At 36.3% G+C, this 19,925-nt stretch overlaps 2 protein-coding genes across 3 annotated transcripts; both read right to left on the bottom strand.

The window, feature by feature from the left end:
- Window positions 1-675: 675 nt before the first annotated feature.
- LOC129872896 (serine/threonine protein phosphatase 2A 57 kDa regulatory subunit B' theta isoform-like) lies at window positions 676-7,444 on the bottom strand. The gene is made up of 3 exons (XM_055947846.1): window positions 7,076-7,444; window positions 5,247-6,682; window positions 676-1,481 (listed from the first exon to the last, which is right to left on the bottom strand). The coding sequence occupies exons 2-3, from the start codon at window positions 6,456-6,458 to the stop codon at window positions 1,122-1,124; spliced, it is 1,572 nt and encodes a 523-aa protein (XP_055803821.1). The 5' UTR covers window positions 6,459-6,682; window positions 7,076-7,444; the 3' UTR covers window positions 676-1,121.
- A 1,772-nt stretch (window positions 7,445-9,216) lies between these two features.
- On the bottom strand, window positions 9,217-19,033 carry LOC129873033 (AUGMIN subunit 6-like). Of its 2 annotated transcripts, XR_008762641.1 has the most exons (14): window positions 18,437-19,033; window positions 18,260-18,316; window positions 18,012-18,106; window positions 17,283-17,433; window positions 16,610-16,735; window positions 16,339-16,495; window positions 16,127-16,187; window positions 15,750-16,047; window positions 15,221-15,346; window positions 11,577-11,738; window positions 11,246-11,492; window positions 10,707-11,168; window positions 9,768-9,900; window positions 9,217-9,668 (listed from the first exon to the last, which is right to left on the bottom strand). XR_008762641.1 is itself a non-coding variant. In XM_055948022.1 (13 exons), the coding sequence occupies exons 1-13, from the start codon at window positions 18,650-18,652 to the stop codon at window positions 9,860-9,862; spliced, it is 2,199 nt and encodes a 732-aa protein (XP_055803997.1). In that variant the 5' UTR covers window positions 18,653-19,033; the 3' UTR covers window positions 9,217-9,859. The 2 variants fall into 2 exon arrangements, 1 of the variants encoding a protein (XP_055803997.1); XM_055948022.1 differs by having other exon boundaries at window positions 9,217-9,900.
- Window positions 19,034-19,925: the final 892 nt, after the last annotated feature.

A 19,925-nucleotide genomic window follows, 5' to 3' on the forward strand; every position in this document is an offset into this window, starting at 1 on the left:
TCTCATAATTAATTAATTAATACTCGGATAATACATTATTGCATCAATATTTATAACAAGTTACCAACTCAATTCTTAATTTAAATTTTTACTACTATAAAAATACACTTTCTATCTTTAAATTTTTACTTGATCAAGGATTTGATATAAATATTCATTAATAATGCATGTCTAAATTATTTTAATTTTTATAATCACATACATATTGTGACATGTTAACCCTACGAGTCTCAAAAGTTGTATCCGTCTCTTTGTATTGCTTCCACAACATTTATTGAACTCAAATATTAATAGGCTGATTATTTGTATTGTCCCTAAGAAGATTGCCGGCGCCTATAAATAATTAGTTAGTATTGTTCTTTTGATTATGTTGCGTGTTGTTCTCAGAGTTAGAAGGGCTAACGGTTCATTCGAACTTCTTTCTATAAAAAAAAATTACGTATATTATTTATGCAGAGAGAGAGTAAATATTGAACTCTCTTGCTGGGTTTGGCGACAGAAAGCATAAGAGGAATTGAAAGTCAAAATCTTTCAAAACCATCAGCTATCATTCATACATTGATCATATGCACTCTTTTCATTACAACGAATGAAAAGGAAACTTCTAAAATAATCATTGCAAGCAGTGTGTGAATTCAAAAGAATTACTACTACTACTTAAACGTTGCAACTTAATTATGTCAACTTGATTTGAATATTATCAAAATTATCTACATATTTCATGCCAAGCTGCAATGTCAAAGCATATATTTTGACAGTACAGAGATTCAAGTGCAGCCTAAAGGAACTTACGACATATACCTGAAGTATGATGTTTTTCTAATCTCATCATACTGAACAACAAAGCAAACACCAAATTAACTCCAGCCACACGTGGACTGCAGACTATAAAATCTTGAGGTTCTCCGGTGTCACCATTCCATATGTACAGTCCTTGCCTCTATATGAGCATAGAGTTGGTATCCAACTCGATTTGTGTTACCATAAAGTGAGACCTGGGAAAGCAAAAATTTCAGGAAGTCTCGGTGTATGAACAAACGAGGAGACGCATTCACAGTTTCCTTCCTCAATTAGCATACTGGTCAGCTGATCAAGGGAAAAGCAACAGTAAGATTCAATCTCTAGCCAGATGGTGAATGAGGTGTTGTCCTACGAGAAACTAGCACTGGCTCATTGCTTGCAGCTTTCATTCCAGCAAGCTCCTCTAACCGTTTCCAAGTCATTTCACGTTTCATCTTTACCTCCTCTTCTTGGGCCTCGTCTTCTTCAAATTTCTGCAAACACTCTTCAAAGAGTTCAGAATCAATATCAGAGAAGATCTTGCGGACATTTAATGTCAAGCTTTGCACCGCCTGATTCCAGTGGACTCTAGCATTCTTCTCCAATGAAGGGAAGATTATCGGCAGTATAACTTTAGAATTCTGTTTGATTAGGTTCTCAACATGATCATTATTCCATAGGAACAAGGCCCTCTCAGCCACCTGAAGATGCAAAGTTAAAGAGGGTTAGAAAAAAGGCATTGGCGGATGTTACATCACCAAATTAATCCAGTCCATCTCATTCCATTAAACAAGCACACTATTTTTTCAGTTGATTGATCATTTTTCTATTTGATTCACAGCCATGAAAGCCAATATGTCCCTTCACAAGTTGTACGGTTATTTAATATCAAGTTGTTTCATTAGGCACAACTGAAAAACAGCAAACTAGAGTTATATCCAGCAGGAGGAAAAGCCATCAAGATGCAGCAAATTTAGTCTGCTTGTTGACCCACATAAATAGAAGTGAACTTCTGAAAAGCAACTCTCTCTCTGTGGCAATCCAGACTTTCCCCTTCTCATTTTTAGTATGTTTGGAAAGAGGGAGTAGCAAACGCAGGAAGGAAAATACAATTCAACAGAAAAAAGAGTCTCTTATTCATTCCTACTAGGCTGATAAGGAGCAGCATATTTTCTCCTGCTCAAGAACTTAAGGGATTCTGAAGAACCTCACTTCTCCTTTCACATTCTCCATGGATTTTGTATGAGCAAAGTTCAACTGGATTAGGTTTCAAACTTTTCTGACGAATTGCCCATGTAGACTATGCACCAACATACCCAAACTCTCCAAAAGGTATGTGAAATCTGGTGCTTATTACTTAAAAAATAAAACTAGTGCATAATCATTCTTCCTCTAGCATTTACCTTATGATCACTGTTCTTTTTGTGAGCCAACAATGATAAAATTCGTCATTAGTAAAACTTTATTGCTTTTACGAACATGATTGCATTGCAAAAGTCAGGCTTAGGATCGTGACAATTATCAAAGGTTGCATGATCACATACTTTATTGCTGGTGCACTAATACCTTGCCGTAGAGCTGGTATGCAGACAGAATATTTTTAAAGTGCTGAAAGCGGGAGACTAAAAAAATTTCAAATAACCAGGGTAAGTGTTGGTTTTTTAAAAGATAAAGCAGCAAAAAATTAAAGCATAGAAGAGCTTTAAATAGCCAACTTGAAAACATTATCTGCAGAAAATTCAATTTTCAAATTCATCCTAAACCTAGGCAACTTATTATGCTAAATATTTCTGCAGTAACTGTAGGCAAATTTCAACACTCCTTTGCTTTAGTTACTGCAACTTAAAAAATGTTCCTCCTCAATTTTTGCTTTGGTTGTTGGTGCTTAATTATTTTGATTTTTTTTAACTTGTAAAATTTTCTATCTTTCTTTTTCTTCTTTTGGTTTTGTGCTTAAAAAACACTCTCAATAATATTGTCTTGTTTGTTAGCTTTTCTGAAAGTGTTTGGACAATGATAGGATTTGCAATGAGTTGTTGCAAGGATTTTTCCTCCACCACAACATCCCAAAACATAGGTTTCAAAATATGGTTTCATTCTTACTGGGCAAATTAGATAATTTTCGTCGGTGAAAATTTGTTTGTCATGGTTGAAAATAGGTTAAAAAATGGTACCGGTAGTTTGTGCGCTAAAAATAGCCCGGACGGGTTAAAATTGGTTGAAAATAGTTCTTGAGAAGAACTCACCGATCCTGTAAATCAATGAGGCTCTTGATACTACTGTTGGTTTTTTTAAAAGATGGGCAGCAAAAAAGCGTTTAAAATGTCTCTCAATGATTCTATTAAGCATAGAAGGGCTTTAATTAGCCAACTTGAAAACATAATCTGCATAACAAAAATTCAAAAAGGCTAAATAATCTCAACAACTAAAACAACCTAATAGAAATTCAAATTTCAAATTCATCCTAAATCAAAGCAACTCATTATGCTAAAATTTACTGCAGTAACTAAAAGCAAATTTCAACAATAAGATTCCTCAAAACAAAGCAAGTTGTTTCAAAAACCAGGATTATGGCAATTTTTTACATCAATCCCAAACCTCAACAAGCTTCATTCAAAGTACAAACTTGATGCAAAATAAAGTTTGCACTAGATTTAATGAAGGGTGAATCATTCATCTCCAACTTGATATTTCTCATTGATCTTTTGGCATCTGAGCTGTTCTCAACACAGCTTAAAAATATCCACAACTGTTTGTAAGTTTGATCTATAATAATGAATGGAGTAAATCAGTTAAAGACCAAAGGATGATATACTCAGTCACTCTAATGAAAAATCTGTCCGCTGAAATTACATATCTTGATGTGTATCTAACTGATGCCAGGAATAACCGATGGTAGGAACAGCCAAAATGGGTATAGTGATTTTTCTTTGACCCTAAAATGGGAAGGAAGAAAATGCCAAAGACGTCAAGGTTCAATGATGGAAGATAACAATATCATTGCTTTTGATTCAAGGAGGCATTGATCAACAATCAAGCATCCATACATATAACATGTCTCACATGCATGTGCGGGCTAATGTCACCAAAAAGTTGGAAAGGCTAATGAACTGGAAGGTGGTCACATCTCCAATAAGGTGGCCTTGGAGGTTAGACAGTGAGGTACAAGCTTTGTAGGAGAGTGATCGCATTCAAGAGTGGCACGCATAAAGGGGGATGGAGGACCAGAAACATCTCATTACCCTATGAATGTGGAACATCATAAAGGGAGAGAAGAGTTTAGCAACAACATCATTTTTACTGTTGGGAACGAAAATAGGATCAGTTTTTAGAAGCACAAGTAGTATGCAATGATACTTTGACAGTTGCTTTCCAGATCATGTATAATACATTGAGTTAGAAGGATATGACGATTCATCGTGTTTACAGGACACAAGAGCGGAGCTTATCAGCATAAGAGGCTCAGGATAACTCTACATGATATGGAGATAGGATATTCCAAAACATAATGGCATACTACAAAAGCAAAAACATGAAACGGTAGGAACAGGCCACGTGGAAATGGAAGTGAAGAGGGAATGAATTGTTCTGTATGAAGTCCTACTACTGCAGGTTACTTAAAAAGAGACGATGCAGGGGTTCACCTGTCATTTTAGATTCTCAGTGTGTCAGAAAAGATACTCAGTTCACTTAGTTAGAAGTAAGGTAATGGCTGAAAAAAACCGAGAAAAAAGGAAATCGTATTATTTAAACTAGTACTTTGTGCGCATGGTCAATAAAGGATGTATATCACTCACTGGTGCACTGCCATGCAAAATCAGCTTGGAATATAGTCGTCAATGCTGATTACAGTTAATGGTGAAATGCACAACGGACTTCAGAAGAAAGAGAAGAAGATGCTGAGCTTGGGATGCAGCTCCTTTGGACCTTGCAATAATACTTTGGAGAAAGAAGAATGGAAGAACATTTGAAGGTATTTAAAATGAATTTGTGAAGTTAAGGGCTTGGCTTTTGTTCTAGGTGAATTTTTGGTGCACTTATCGTGTCCCTGTTAGTGTAGATGATTGGCTGCAATTCTTAGAGAACCATGTTTTTCTACGGGTCCTCTACTCTTTTGTATGCCACTTCGTATATCCAAGTTTTCCAGCTAACATTAACTAACTTATTACATTGTCCCAAAATAACAAAAATGCTTGAAACAGAGAATGGACTTTACACCATATTCCAATTTCAACCTAAACTTGATCATAGATGATTGGCAACAACCATGATAGATGTGCAATACCGGCACCTGACATCTATTTTAGTTAAACATATACCTTGCATAAAAGGTGTTGTACTAATGAACAGTTTATTCAATATCATATTCAGAAAGCATATCAAGGTTCAGTCAGGCAAACCATGATTTATTTCAGGCAAAGAGCGAAGGAAAAGAAATAAAATACCAAATAACTGGAACTACTCACCTGAAAGTGTGAGCTGCTTAAACAACGACTGATCTGATGAAACAAAGGCACCATACAGCGCTGGAATTCTGGAGGCTGAGTTGCTTCTAGAACCTCCTCCAGCTCACCTAAGAACATTACTTCCTTGGAACTGTTTGTGATAGGCCAATATTTCAACAAACCTCTTATGACAGTGTCAGCGAGCTTGCAATCCTTCTCCACAAATTGTGTTATGCAGTAAGATAACTGCTGATGATACATGTATACACACTTCGGTTTATGAAGTGGAATAAGAGCTCGAACAAGGAACAACTTGTGCTCTTCCTTCAGTGGAAGTGCAAATCCATTGATTATACTGCCCAAAATTTCTAAAAGTTCTGCTATTCCATTATGCTTCTCAGTTTCAAAGATAAACCGGTAAAATATATTGTTGATTGATTTCCTAATGAAAGGGCGGTGCACCATGAATTTTCCATATATGCGGTGCAGAACCGTCTTCAAGAACTCCCTTTCTCTTGGATCTTCTGAATCAAAGAGATCTAATAACCTTAGAACAAAAGAGTGATCAACGTATCGCTTAGCCAATTTTGCATCTGTCTCCGGCGATGCCACAAATCTGAGAAAGAACTCATACACAATTTGCAGATGTGGCCATGCAGGATCCATCAAGGGTTCGTCTTCTTCTAAGTCAAAAGCTTCCAATACTTTGTTTTCACGAGGTTGAGGAGTAAGAGGCCTGAACAGATTTAAATACACCATTTTAATTATTTCTTGAATGACAGTTTCTGTGAATTTTCCATTCGCAGAACTAATATAATCAACAAGCTCCACTAATGTCTGCCGCTTGATGTCTTTTTCTTTCAAGTGTTTTGTTGGGTCAGTAAAGTCAAATAACACACAGCACAAGTTCAGTTTTTTGATGAACAAGTTTTGCTTCTCAGCACTTGGTACATCTTTAAAACTAGGCAAGGTCTCATACGGAAAAACTGTTGCACTTCCATTCACCTTAGCATTTGCAGCCTGTGGTGGCCTATCTCCATGATTCGGTCCTAAAGTCGAAGAAGTGACTCCTGAAACAGTAGTGGTACTTGAATTTCCTGACCGCGCACTAGACAAATCACTGCTTCTAGAACTAGTTGAAGCATTTGACGGTGATGCAGAGCTTCCTCCATCACGATTTTCTGCTGACTTGGAAGGCTTTCTAGGCAGCCTATTGAGTATCTGTTTGATCATCACTTGAAAATATGATCTTCTGGTCGTAATGTTTTACTGATTGAAACACTCTCGAAACAGAACTTTCATCAATCTGAAAGGTCTAAGCAGCAAAACCAATTGTTAGCAAGCCAGTGCAGATCTCATCCACCCCAAATCCTTATCTTCCACCACCCAAAACCAATATACAAGCTCTACATGAAACCACAGACGCGTCTGGCTAGACGAATAAAACTCCTTTTCATCTGAAAAAAAAATAACAAAAAAGGAAGTTAAATGAAGAAATCTCATGTAGAAAAGAGCTAAAAACATCAACACTTGTCACCTAATCCCTTTACTTATTTTCTCTTGATAAAGTAAGTAAACAACTCCACACTACGAAAGTTCTGTGAAATACGAAATTTTCAGGAAGCCTATAAATCCATCTTTTCTGGAGAAAATATGATGTGCACTTCCATTTAACAATACAAAAGATGTATTCTTGGTGAACTAAAAAGTGTAAAAGGCAAAACCCAGATGCAGGAAATTATTTTAATTCACAAACAAGCATCAATAATCTGAATCAAAAACTGAAAAATCTTAGCTATCCATGCTAGCTAGCTGTCAACCAGAAAAAGAATGGGTGAGGTGCATTAAACCTTTGTTCTTCTTTTTAGCTGAAGACTTGGGGCTGTTCAGCTAGGTCAAAGAATATTAAGATCTGGGCAAATGATGTACGGAACCCTTCCAAGAATCACAAAAAAGTAGGTCAATAAAGATCAAAAAGCAGCACTCAGATATAAAAATGAGTTGTTAATGAAAAGATTGGAACTTTACAGAGTTGGGGTTAGTGATCGAAATCTAAAAACAGCCCCAACTGAGGAAAGATAGGGAAAGGGGTGTGTGATGGGATTAGACAAAAGCAATTTCTGGTTGTTGTTTATGATGCTGAGGATGTGTTTGGTTAGCTACAATTATTCTCTCTTCTTTTTTTTCCTATGATATTTGCTTTTCTCTCTAATTTTTTTACCTCCTTTTCTTTTCTTCTTAGATTTATAATAATTAGAGCAAGGTTGAAAAACATACTTAAATATTATTATTTTTTTAGTCTCATTTCAAATTATGTGCGTATTTTCTATATGAATTATCACCAACTAATTATCAAAATAACACTTCAACTCAATATTCTTTATAAAATTAAAAAATTAAGATAATTTACATATATTTTTTATTATTAAAACTCTAATAATTATAAAAATTAAATTATGACAAAATAACTCTCACCAACTAGGGAAAAATTCTAATAGCCAACCAACACTAGTTAGATTCTCCGAGATAATTTCAAATTAGAAGAGTTATTTTACTGCCATATTCTTATTTAGTCATTTCAACCTCAAAACCATTTGCCGTAATTATTCTCACCTTTGGATTTTGACATTTTTGAATTTTGACAAACTCGCATAGAAGTCAGGGTTAAATAGGACATTTTGGAAGAACAAGAAGAAAGTGGATGGATTGCGTATACGGAAAATTCTGCGTTTATCCCACTTAAAAGTAAAACAAAAATAAAGGAAAAATGAGAAACTTATTAGGTAAAAAAGCGAGTAATATTATCAAAATCTCAATTATAACAAGCTTTGTATTCTAATTAGGGTTAGAAACTAATACAGTTAAGCTCCAAACTAGCTCATCATGTGATTTGATTCGGCTTTTGCACAATTTGACTTAAAAAGTGAGTAAAATAGATCGGTGTTTTTTACCTATCTAACTGAATCGATTATAGAATGCATTCCATCAGTGACTTTTCATAGAAAGTCCTAAACTCATAAGATGTCATCGTTGCTGCCACCGGAGAATACAATTTGGTAGACAGTGGTGGCAATGGTAGTTGGGTGAAAAGTGGTATTATTTATTTATTTGTGTGAGGGGGAGAGGAGAATTGCACAAGTAAAATATGTTAAGCAATCCATTCTTGAATCAATAACTTGTTATTTATAAATTCTAAATCACTCCCAAATCATTAATTCAATTTGAATTGTCGGTTTATGATTCAGTTTTAAACACCCTACTCCAACTACTCCCCTTTTAAGTGTTCAAATTTCACGTACGCCCGTGTGTAAAAAACAAGAGGCATAAGTGCTCGCAATATTACTTGGAGATATGGGAAGAATATGGGTCAGAAATTAATCATCCAATCAGAATCAAATAAAAGGGCATTCAAAGGTTATATCCTCCCAAAGATAAAATCTGAATGGTCCATATTTTATTCAGTTATAACATCCAACTGTTACTTCGTTCACGCTTGAAGACTTTCCTCCATGGGCTTTAACTGTTACTATATCAGTAATTCAGCACAATATGTTTCTTGCTTTCAATCATTTGGCATTCTATTTCTTCCCATAATGTTATCATATCAGACTGACTTTGTGCTAATATGTAAAACTGTAAGAAATGAAAGTGGGTCACACTCAACCTATCAGAAGCAATTAAGCAAAGGAGCATTCATTGAAGATAATGACTATTAGAGTAAACCAGATAGAGAAAGGGATCTACACATGGAAAGTCGGTGGAAGTTACTGTCATTGGCCTTATTATCCACAAAATTACTGACCGACTATACCGGCCCCAAGCTCTCAAAATCAACATGTCAATATCCAAAACATATCACTCTGTAGAGAGATTCGTATGGACAAACATATTTAAGTTAAATAAACAGGAAACAAGGAGAGATTCCTTTAGTAAAAAACATTTAGGTAAAATAAGTACAAAAAATTCAGTCAGATATTTCATCAAACAGCAATTGAATAAATATATACCATATTATAGAACAAACGAACAGATAAATTACTTCTTCAACAGTATCTATTGAATTGTTACAAAAGAAAGGACAGCCTAGTGTACAAAGGATTCCGTGGTCACACATGATTCAGGGATCCAAGGGAATATAATGTATGCAGTCTATCCTGACGCAAGCATCAATGGGCTTGAACCAGCATGGAACCAACTATACCGTTACTCCAAGGCTCCCCTTAGATCGAATTGTTACAGAGTAAACAAAAAAAGAAATCAATCAGGAGCAAGATAAAATTTCTTTACCCATCAATATACATACAGCCCACAACTGTCTGAAGCAGTCCTGCCGATCTCCTGCAGAAGAACAAGCTCACGTTGACAGGACCAGGGTAAGCACATCAAAATCTTCTCTCGGCTGTGGTCACGCTTACTGAGCAATGTTCTGATTTTCAGTTCCCTCTGCTCCTCCAAGTCAAATGAAATGCAAAAGATAAAAGGCTGAGACACTTGAAGCAATGAAAAATACAAGAAATCACACAATCAGACGGAAGTTAGTACGAGGAGGGTATTCCAACAACAGAAAGGCTGGCAGTACAAGCTTCCAAGCAATCTCTTCAAAGCTGAGCAGCAACATCACCCAATGTTTGATCTCAATGCTCCATCAAAGCAGTTTCAGTTTCTGACAATGGTGCTGCAACAGTACGACTTCTATTAAAACATTACATTATCGATATCCTGGTAGAGCAATAAAGAAGACATTGCGGAAGATATCATAGGCAAATGGTGATGGGTCCCAGAAAGGGCTTTTACTAACAGGTGCAAAAACAAACCAGTTCCATTTCAATAGTAAGTATTGTTAGAATAGGAATAGAAACAAGAATAGTATATACAATCCTACTTAGAATGGAAATAGGAATAATATATAGAATCCTACTTGGAAAAAAAATTATAATGTAGGATCCTATTTGGGAAAGGAGTCTAATGTAATGTCTATAAATAGGGTCTCAATGTAATAATGTAGAGACACAATTCAATAATATTTCTCACAAGTATCAATGAGGAATGGGAAGTTTGTCAAAAATGCATGTGGTATTGCTAATGAATTTTTTCTACTTTGACAAACAGGTTGCCTTTGTGGATCAAGAGCAAAGAACAGCTCATGGATCTCCAAGAAGAACAAAGATTTGAAACTTCCACACAAATAAGAAGAACAGCCTAAATAAATATGCACTGGGAAGAGAGCAATAAAACGCGACTCATTCTAGACAAAGCTATCTCTCAAAGGGAAGTGACCAAAGAGGGTTATTTATCCAGAAAGAGTTTAACATCACGCAAAGGAAATGATTTCAAAACATCATCATTCCATGTTATCAGTTACGGCATGGAACCACCGTTCAGGGACTCAGGGATATAGCGTGAAGGTTTAAGCATCAGAGAATCAGCATGGGAAACTGTGGAAAAATGGATCTACTAGGTAAAAGATTGCAACAAACATACCAAGTAAATCCTCATATGAATCTGCCAACAATGATGCATCCATAAGCAGAGGAGGTGAAAATACTTGATCCTGAGCCTCCTCCATATCATGAAATGACCTATGTGCATCAGAAAATGAAGAGTTTGAACCCATAGTTGAAAGAAAACCATCATAGTCATCCACAGACTGCAGATCATTTAATAAGTCAGGTATTCCATCAAATTTGATGTTCATATGACTATCTGGTGCAGCAGTCCCTAAAAATGATGAATCTGGTTCTGACACAAACAATTTTTTTCTGCTCAACAAGTTTGCCCTATCTCCATGCTGAGAAAACCCTAAGCCTGGGACAGGCTCAAAGTAGTGCTCAGAACTATCATCAGAACGATTGTCTTGAGATGATCCCTGATGGTAAGATTGGGAGCAAAGTGCAGCTTCTCTGACAGATCTCTTCAGATTTTGAACAAAGCTTGTATCATTATCTGCAAAAATACATAATAAATTTTTAAGTCTAGCAATTAAGAAATCAATGTACGCATTCAGAAGGCAGAACAAAAACCTTGTGGACGATTATCGAAGGAATTATTTAAAAATTGCTGATCCAGAGACTTCCTCTCAGGCATATTTTCAATTTGGCTGGTTTGGGCTGAGATCTGTCGCTTCTGTGCACCACCTTTTCCTGAAGAATTTGGTGTTACACTAAACAAAGGTGGGAGCTTCAAAGTAGTGGGACTGGCTGATGTCTTTTCAAATTGCATGGATGACAATCTTGAGCTCATGTCAGATACCTCATCATCGCTGTGTTCCTGTTAGAATCAATGTAGTTTAGGTTTTTCTTTTGTTTCACGAAGGTAATAGGAAGTCCCACAAAATGCTTCACAAAACATTACCAACGTCCTCCCACTGCTCTGTGCTTGGACCGGTGAATGAGATCTGCCCTGAAAATTGGCCGTTCTAGAAGAATTGGATGAAATACTACTAACTTCTTCTGCAAGTTCTAAAATTGAATTCTGAATGGATGGAGCAACTTCCTTCAGTTGATTTATGAGCACCTAGAGATCAATGAATTTACATCATAAACTTTCAACAGTATAATTGTAATATTATCAATAATTTAGTTACATGAGAATGACAGGAAGAATTATTTAAATTCGTCAAGTAATCAACTGAAGTCGTATAGGAGTTGTTCAACAACATTTGAAGCTGAAGTTGGAAAAACATTGTTTGAACTTGAAGTTGTTAAGAAATGGAAGTTAAAGTTGATTTTGAATAGTTGTACATTTTTAAAAACAAGCTTCCCGAAGATGAAAATTTGTGTGAATGTTAAAGCTTTGAACACCTTCACGTGGAATATCCAGAGCACAACTTCAGCTTGAAATAATTGTTCAAGTTGAAGCTCAAGCTTTGCAAGGTTTACAACTTCAAAGAAAAAAATTGAATATTTTCAGCACCTCATGCAGGTGTGAATGAGAGAAAGACCACTTTCCAGATTTGACAGAAATGTACAGTACATAACCAATAAAGACGGGGGTATACACCTGTCTGTGGATAATATAGTAAAGAGTGACAAAATCAACATAACTTGAGGAATAAAGTTTGAAAAAAAAGAAGATAGGACAGGGACACTGACAACTAGGTACACTTTGAAGAGAATAACCACCCAACCCACAAAATGACCCCACTGGAACAAACATGTAACCCAGTTTATTTGTAATTTTGTACCAATATGGAATGTGGAATTTATTTTCCTTATGAAAAAACAATGATACTTAAGGAAAGATGCTTCCCACCACAAAAGGAGAAGAATATATTCAATAAAAAATGTGGAAGCTAGAAGGACTTAAATTGAGACATAGCAATACTAGCAATTATATATTTCAAGCTTGACTTGCAAAATACTGCTAGGTCAAGATAAATATTGAGCTATTCAAACAGTTTTCTGGAAATAAAATGAATCATTTACTTCACTTTCATTTTTCTTGTTTGTGGGGTGATTAGAGGGGTACTTAAAGTAGAGAAATGTGACAAATCACAATACCCAACTATACCAACCACCTTTTTTTTAATAATCTTGATGTCCGGGCCAGCTTTCCTCGACAAATATCACGGGATACCTACCTGTAATGATCTTGAGGGTGATTTTCAAAAATTTGTACAAAACGTGTGAACAGTAACACGCGTGAACAGTAACTTTTTGGGCAGAAAATGCCCCTTTCTTCCCATTTCAATAGTTTTCATCATTTGTTTGAGTTCTTGAACTCCTTGAGGTGATTTGAGAAGAGATTTTCGAGGCAAAGTGTTGGGTAAGTGATTTTTGACCTAAAACCTTCCTTTTTCATTAAGTTTTTGACGATTTTAACTCTTAAATTTTAGTTTCAAACCCCAAAAATTCTTGTTTCTTCCCTAATCCGAATTTAAGGAAAAATTGTGATTTTCAACTCGTTTTGAGCTCTATTTTTATGGGTTTTTCAACCATGAGTTCCTTATTACCAATAGAATGGGATTGTTCAATAAATTTCCAGATTTGACCCTTTTCGAAAATAGTTAATTTTTGGACTATTTTACCCCCGGTTCCGAAACCTATCAATATGGGTGTCATTGGACTCCTTGTGACGTGTATGTTTCATTGTTGATAGTGGGTTGTCATTCCGGGCGCTGAATTCGAGAGTTGCTTGTCCGGTGGAGGTATTCGAGTGCGGTTTCGGCAATTGAGGTAGGTTTGGCTATCTTTCTTTGAGATTGAGATGGGGTAATTAGTCATTCATATGTTATAGACTTTGGGATGGGGTTGTAGTATGAGTTGAGAATGTTATATATATTGTGATGTTTGTGTGGAGGCTTATTTATTAATGTGTTGCCGTGACGGGGTTTATTTGTATTACATAGCCCGTGTGGGGGCCTTATTTGTTATCTTATTTGCTTTGAGAGCATGTGAATTATGATTTGCCTAAGAGAGAGGCTTGAGTATATTATTTGACTTGTGATGCCGCCTGAGAGATTGAGTTGGGGTTTTGAGCATACTTGAGTATTGAAATATTGTTGAGAAAGGGGTGAATATTTAAATGAAAGTGTGTTCTTCCCGTTACTATTTATTGAGGGTGAATATCATGTGTAGGTTAAGTTTTGAGAACTTTGAACCTTATACCACATGTGAGTTGATTATTACTTCCATGCATATGTGTTTTGATGCATTCATCCTCATTCATCATATCATGAAACATGGGAAGTTGAGAAATATGGAAATTCCTTTTGAGAAAGAAAATAAAACACCTTTAAACCTTTGTATCTTGAGTCCCTGACCGAGGCAGTTTTCCGGCAGGGTAGTGGATGCATTGTGATCCCAACCTTTGTATCTTGAGTCCCTGACCGAGGCAGTTTTCCGGCAGGGTAGTGGATGCATTGTGATCCTAACCTTTGTATCTTGAGTCCCTGACCGAGGCAGTTTTCCGGCAGGGTAGTGGATGCATTGTGATCCCTTGACCACGAGGAGGTGGCAAGGATAATGAGATATTGTGATTGAGTTATATGGTCTGCAAGACCCCCATGTGCCTTGCTTGGTAGCACAGCTCAGCAGGTGTATACGACAGTCTGTGCGACAGTCTTGATTCCACCGTACCACCACATCATTGCATCATCATATTGCATTGCATTGCATTGATATTTGTGCTGCTTGAATTATCTGGTTAATTGTGATTATGAGCTGTTATTATGGGTTTACTTTACTCGCGTCAATATATATATAAATTGGCGGCACCGATGCCGGAGTGGGACTTTTCTGTATGCAGGTGGATGCGTTCCTTAGTTTATTTCATAGGTTTGATTAATTCCTTATACTCAGTCAACTAAAACCTACTGAGTACATGTGAATTGTACTCACCCCTACTTCTGTGTCCCTTTTTGATGCAGATACTAGTCGGGGTACCCCACGTGGCAGTTAATATTCTAGCGGATTGTGTATTCTCAGATTAGTGGTGAGGTCCCAGAATTCGGATCGTCACTAGTCTATCTTTATTTTTCAGTCTTTTGTATCATTCAGAGACTTATGTTGTATCTTCAGATTCGAACCTTGTATTAGATGCTCTTTATACTTATGACACCAGGTTTTGGGATAATTTCTTCATTGTTTTTTTTTCTTCTTTTTATTTAAATCGTGGCATCACTTTCCCCTTTGGGAGTCTTGTATGAGTTTTATTTTTAGGGTTACACATCAGATTGGGTTTTGAGATGTGTGCCATCATGACCTCAGTTTTTGGGTCGTGACACTACCACCTCCCACCAACAACAGGTACCAATTAACTTTGTCCACTAAGGCTAGGACAACTGGAAAGAAATCACATCATGTTTTTTGTCCTTTTTGGGGATTTGAACATGAGACCTCATGGTTCTCAACCTACTTCATTGACCACTAGGTCACACCTTGGATGCTTACCAACCACCTTGCTTTCATTGAATTATATGCATCGATAATAATACTCTCACCGGAGTCCATGTATAATAGTACATAAGTGCAACCAAATTAGACTGAATATCAGACCTGTATGCTTGCAAGGTGCTGCTTATGTTCGGCAAGAGTTGCAGCCAAGGACTCTGCATGAGCACCAGAACCACCATCATGTGAACTCCTCAAAAGCTCTGGACCCTCTCCATCATTTGCTTTTGCCTGCAAATAGTGGTGGTACCAGAAAGAAAGCATGAAATTAAAATCAAATACAGATTCAAACTGTTAAATGAATTCCAAAGTGTAAAAACAGGTTTAAACCCTTTTAATCTCTTGTTTAATACATTGAGATTCTCCTGTTAACTACTTGTAAAATCCAAAATAGGAGCAGACATGGTGCTCGATGACATCGCAAAACAGTAGATGTTGAAAGCTCTTGCACCGTATTTAGGCCCACCCAAAAAAAGGTTTTGCTTCACCTGGACCACTTGAATCCACATAACAAGAAAATTGTTCCAAACATTTATGTAAACTGCCAGGCGATGTTTTAAGCTTGAAATTTATGGAGAGAAAAAAAAGAGCTTGACAGGGCTTATAGAATCTCAAGTCAAAAGAATCAGCATACCAGTTGAAGGGATTGCTTATGAACACGTTGTAGAGCATGTGTCCAACGCCTCAAAACTTCTGCTATATCAACAGTAGGTTGGCCTTTTGCAATTCTCTCATCAACTCGAGAAAATGCATTATCGTCTGCTTGAATATGAGAATAATCTGAACTCTTTGCATGCTTTTCTCTATTCACATCTGCTTGTGATCTTTCAGCTTGGTCTTTATTAGCTGGATGTGAAGAAGCTAAATCGGGTGGTGGAGCTACAGAGCTTTGATCCATAGCTGTGAGCACAGCTGAACCAGAGATACGATACCTAAATGATAAGAAATAATAAAACACTATGAAGGCAAAGCCAGGTTTTAAAACCCAAGAGAAAATGGAAGTGATCTTACCTATGCTCACGATGAGCAATAAGATCTTCTATCGGACCAGAGGCAAGAACTTCATGTTGATCTGTATAAATATATACATAATACAATTAAGTGCCAGGTGTACAAAACTCTAGTACATTGCAAGATCACTGAGAGAAGCACTCTGCAATAGCACGCTAATAGCATAGTATTATTAGGCTATAATTGACAAGTGAGATACTGATTGAACGCACTCTTGCGAGACAGCAAAGAGTCCCACAAACGGGTAGCTCTTTGAACCATATGTGAGTTCTGACTTGAGCTTGATACAAGTTCATCCCACAGTTCACCTTCCAGCTTTACTTTATTCCTCACATCCTGCAGCTTTTCCAGTTCTTGCTGCAAATAAGCCTGAGACAAAGGAGATCAAAGATGATCCTCAGAAACAATTATTTACTGCAGTGAATAAGGGGCTAAAAATTCAACTCCAAGTCCTCAAAGAAAGGTAACAAGATTTTCTTTCACCTCTTCAGCACAAAGGCCTCGAAATTCAGCTGTCAATTCATGAGCCAAATTAGACCACATGGCCTGTCTACGAACTGCTGTTTCTGCATTACTCAAAAACCTTCTTCTTTCAAGAGCAATCCTAGCCTATTCACATAGAGACAGCAATTAGATCCATCCACTAGAAATAATTTCTCATATGAATCGTGATAGTGTCTGCAATACATATGAATTGAAGCTTCAAGACTAGCAAAGAAAAAAAAGGGCAGCCCGGTGCACAAAAGCTCCCGCTGTGCGCAGGATCCGGGGAAGGGTCCGACCACAAGGGTCTATTGTACGCAATCTTACTTTGCATATCTGCAATAGGTTGTTTCAAAGACTTGAACCCATGACCTCCTGGTCACATGGCAGCAACTCTACCAGTTACAAGCATAATAACAATCAGTGCTAAGCACAGACTACTGGTAAGCTCTTTTGCCAATGTGATACAAGTAAATAGCTTCCACATTAGGAAAGAAAATCTAGTCATATCATATGTGTCACATCATATGCTGCCTTGCATCTAAAATATGCAGAAAACTAAAACCTTGGCTTCAAGTGATTAAGCTGTTAGATTTCAAGGTCACAAGAACCCCTGATATCAAAAATGGATCTGTTTAGAAGCCTAGCGGATGGAAGGGATCAGAAGAGAGACCTTGGTTACAGGAAGTAGTGTGGCAGCATGTGAGAAAGCTACATCTGTTAATGATGCAGGCAAGGGGTTAGACACAACATCAGCAGCAAACATTCGCCTGTGAACCTCCCTCAAAGCATGCAATGAAAGTTGCCATAGAAGTTCAACAAACCTGCAGTAAACATGTGAAATATATAATGAATATTAAGTAATATAGTGGCTATAATATTTACTCTTGACACATCAGCATGCAAACTTCACTTTAAAGGGTATTAATCAAACTTATACGAGTATGTTAACTACTATCTAGCTCTGCCACTTACAAGAGGAATCATTTCCCACTCCAAAAGTATTGTGAAATTCAATAATTAGATAAAGGCACCAGAAAACTCATTAGTATTCATTCATTAATGGAATTAATTAGGACGGGCTGGAATGAGGGCATTTCAGTGCTACACAGGTGCAAGAACTTTCTTATGACCCTTGCGCAATTCAAACTTCAAAAATTTTATCTACTCCCTTACAGAAGCTATGGTATCTGTAGGACAACTATTTTCAATATTGTAATAACTAACCACTGATCGAATTACTTGCCGAGTTGAATCAACTTGAACTGGACTACCGTTTGCAACACACAACGCAGAGAATAAATAATACCAGGATACAGAAAAATCAAATGATAGCTTCAAATAATTAAAATGAACCACAACCAGAGTGGTATATCAATTGAACTGCCATCAATGAGCCAACCTTGGTCCACAGCATGTGGCAAGCGATGAGACCCTCGAATTACTTCTAGGCAGTGCCCCTTGTGATTCCAGCTCACTTATAATCCCCTGTACGACCTAAGCTTTCCAAAAATAAAATAAAATAAAATAAGCAAGCTTTCACTAGAAGAAGACCTACTCTGAACAAATCTATACAAATTGTGTGTATCCAATTCAATTTATTTAGACTGAAAAGACCTATCCGCTTAGGAGAATCATGTACATAATTACCTTGCGAAAATCGCGAGATTGTGCGGAGTCAAAAATTGGCCAGACCTTATCGAAATCCTGAAAAGATCTTGCAGTAAGAAAACACAACAACAGCATCCAAAAAAACATAGAAAGTATAAGCCTGAATCACGGGTGTGCTAAGAAGTTCATTTTGATAGGTCAAAAAGCAGCAATTACCTTAGCGGATTGAGTAGGACCTCTAAGAGAAGATAATATAAAGTAGAGAAGCTGTTCGCCCAATTTAGGGTTAGAATGACGAAAAAGTCCGACGCGAGGTGTGCCGTTACCGGCTCCGATTCCGATGATGGATGGATCCAACCCTAGTAACAAACAGTTGGTGTACATTGCACTTTCCAACTCTACCTCTCTCTCCTTCTCTCGGTCCATCGTCATTCCACTCTTCGCAATTTTCCTCACCCAATTTTGCTTCAACTCTCCGTCTCGTCTCTGTCTTTTGGATTTCCGATTTGAATGTATAATAATTATGTAAACTTTCAAACGAGAAGCCCTTCTAGATTAGTCAATTTAACATAAGGGCCTGGTTGTTGGATCACAAGGAAGAGTTGGATTTAAAATTTTGGGGTACATTTTTAAATTTCTGCTTCTTTTGTGGTGGGGTCGGGTTGGATAAAAAGGGAAGTACTCACATTTTTTGCCGATTGAAGAAAATTTTGAAATTCGTGGGAGGGATGTCTCTAACGAGCACCGCTAAAATCATGAGCAATTATTCTGCGCTTGCCGGCCAATGCGATTTCGTCATCTCTGCTTCCCCCATTTTTGGTTTTGCCTAACCAATATTAGGGGCGAGTATGGTATGATATATATTGAATTATCATATTATTTTAAAAATTTTGATATTATGATTTTGGTATAATATATGTATATATTTTAAATATTTTTGGTATTTGATACGATATTTAGTATTTAGAAATAACATATCGAAATATATAGTTACATAAATAACATATATATATATATATATATATATATTATTAAAATATTAACAAATATGCAACCTAGTATTAGTATAAACTAAATGTTTAGAAATAGAAAATTTTGACTATTCTATTTTGATTGAAATATATATTCAATGTAATTGATTAACAAAAAAGAGTTATTTGTACTTTCTTTTGAATATATATTTTTACATGTCTAATGTGTTAGTACGATACAATTGATGATCTTTTATTAAATTATCGAAGTCATAATACTCTATTGTACGAGTATAAATTAATCAAAATTGAATAAACTATGATTACCGATTTATCATACCGCAAAATATCAAGATCGAACTTCAAAATACCGAATCATACCGAATATATTAATATGATAATGATATAATTTGAAAAATCAAATATCAAAATTTTAAATACCGTACCATACCATGTCCCACCCCTCAAAAACAATACTGATCCCACCCCCTACTGAATACGAATACTGATCCTATTAATGATACATATCTTTTTATTTCATATTTTATTTTGCATGGCATAATAGATAAATACTTACATAAGAACTTAATGTGTGGTAGTGTGGATTATTCCTCACCAAATATTGCATTGAAAAATGCATAGATTAGTTTTTTTATAACAATCAATCAAATACTGCATTAAATTTACATGAATTACTTTTCATAATCCTTTATATCAAACAATGTGTTATTTTA

This window comes from Solanum dulcamara, chromosome 11, assembly GCF_947179165.1.
Source record: "Solanum dulcamara chromosome 11, daSolDulc1.2, whole genome shotgun sequence".
Taxonomy (NCBI): Eukaryota; Viridiplantae; Streptophyta; class Magnoliopsida; order Solanales; family Solanaceae; genus Solanum; species Solanum dulcamara.

What these genes read in the sequence shown, in the direction of transcription:
- LOC129872896 (XM_055947846.1), bottom strand. Translation starts at nt 6,458, where the DNA reads ATGATCAAACAGATACTCAATAGGCTGCCTAGAAAGCCTTCCAAGTCA. An exon ending in TAAGCAGCTCACACTTTCAG is followed by an intron (nt 1,482 to 5,246) that starts GTGAGTAGTTCC and finishes TTGCATCTTCAG; the next exon opens with GTGGCTGAGAGGGCCTTGTT.
- LOC129873033 (XM_055948022.1), bottom strand. Translation starts at nt 18,652, where the DNA reads ATGACGATGGACCGAGAGAAGGAGAGAGAGGTAGAGTTGGAAAGTGCA. An exon ending in ATAAGCAATCCCTTCAACTG is followed by an intron (nt 15,347 to 15,749) that starts GTATGCTGATTC and finishes CACTATTTGCAG; the next exon opens with GCAAAAGCAAATGATGGAGA. An exon ending in TTCATATGAGGATTTACTTG is followed by an intron (nt 9,901 to 10,706) that starts GTATGTTTGTTG and finishes GTACTGTTGCAG; the next exon opens with CACCATTGTCAGAAACTGAA.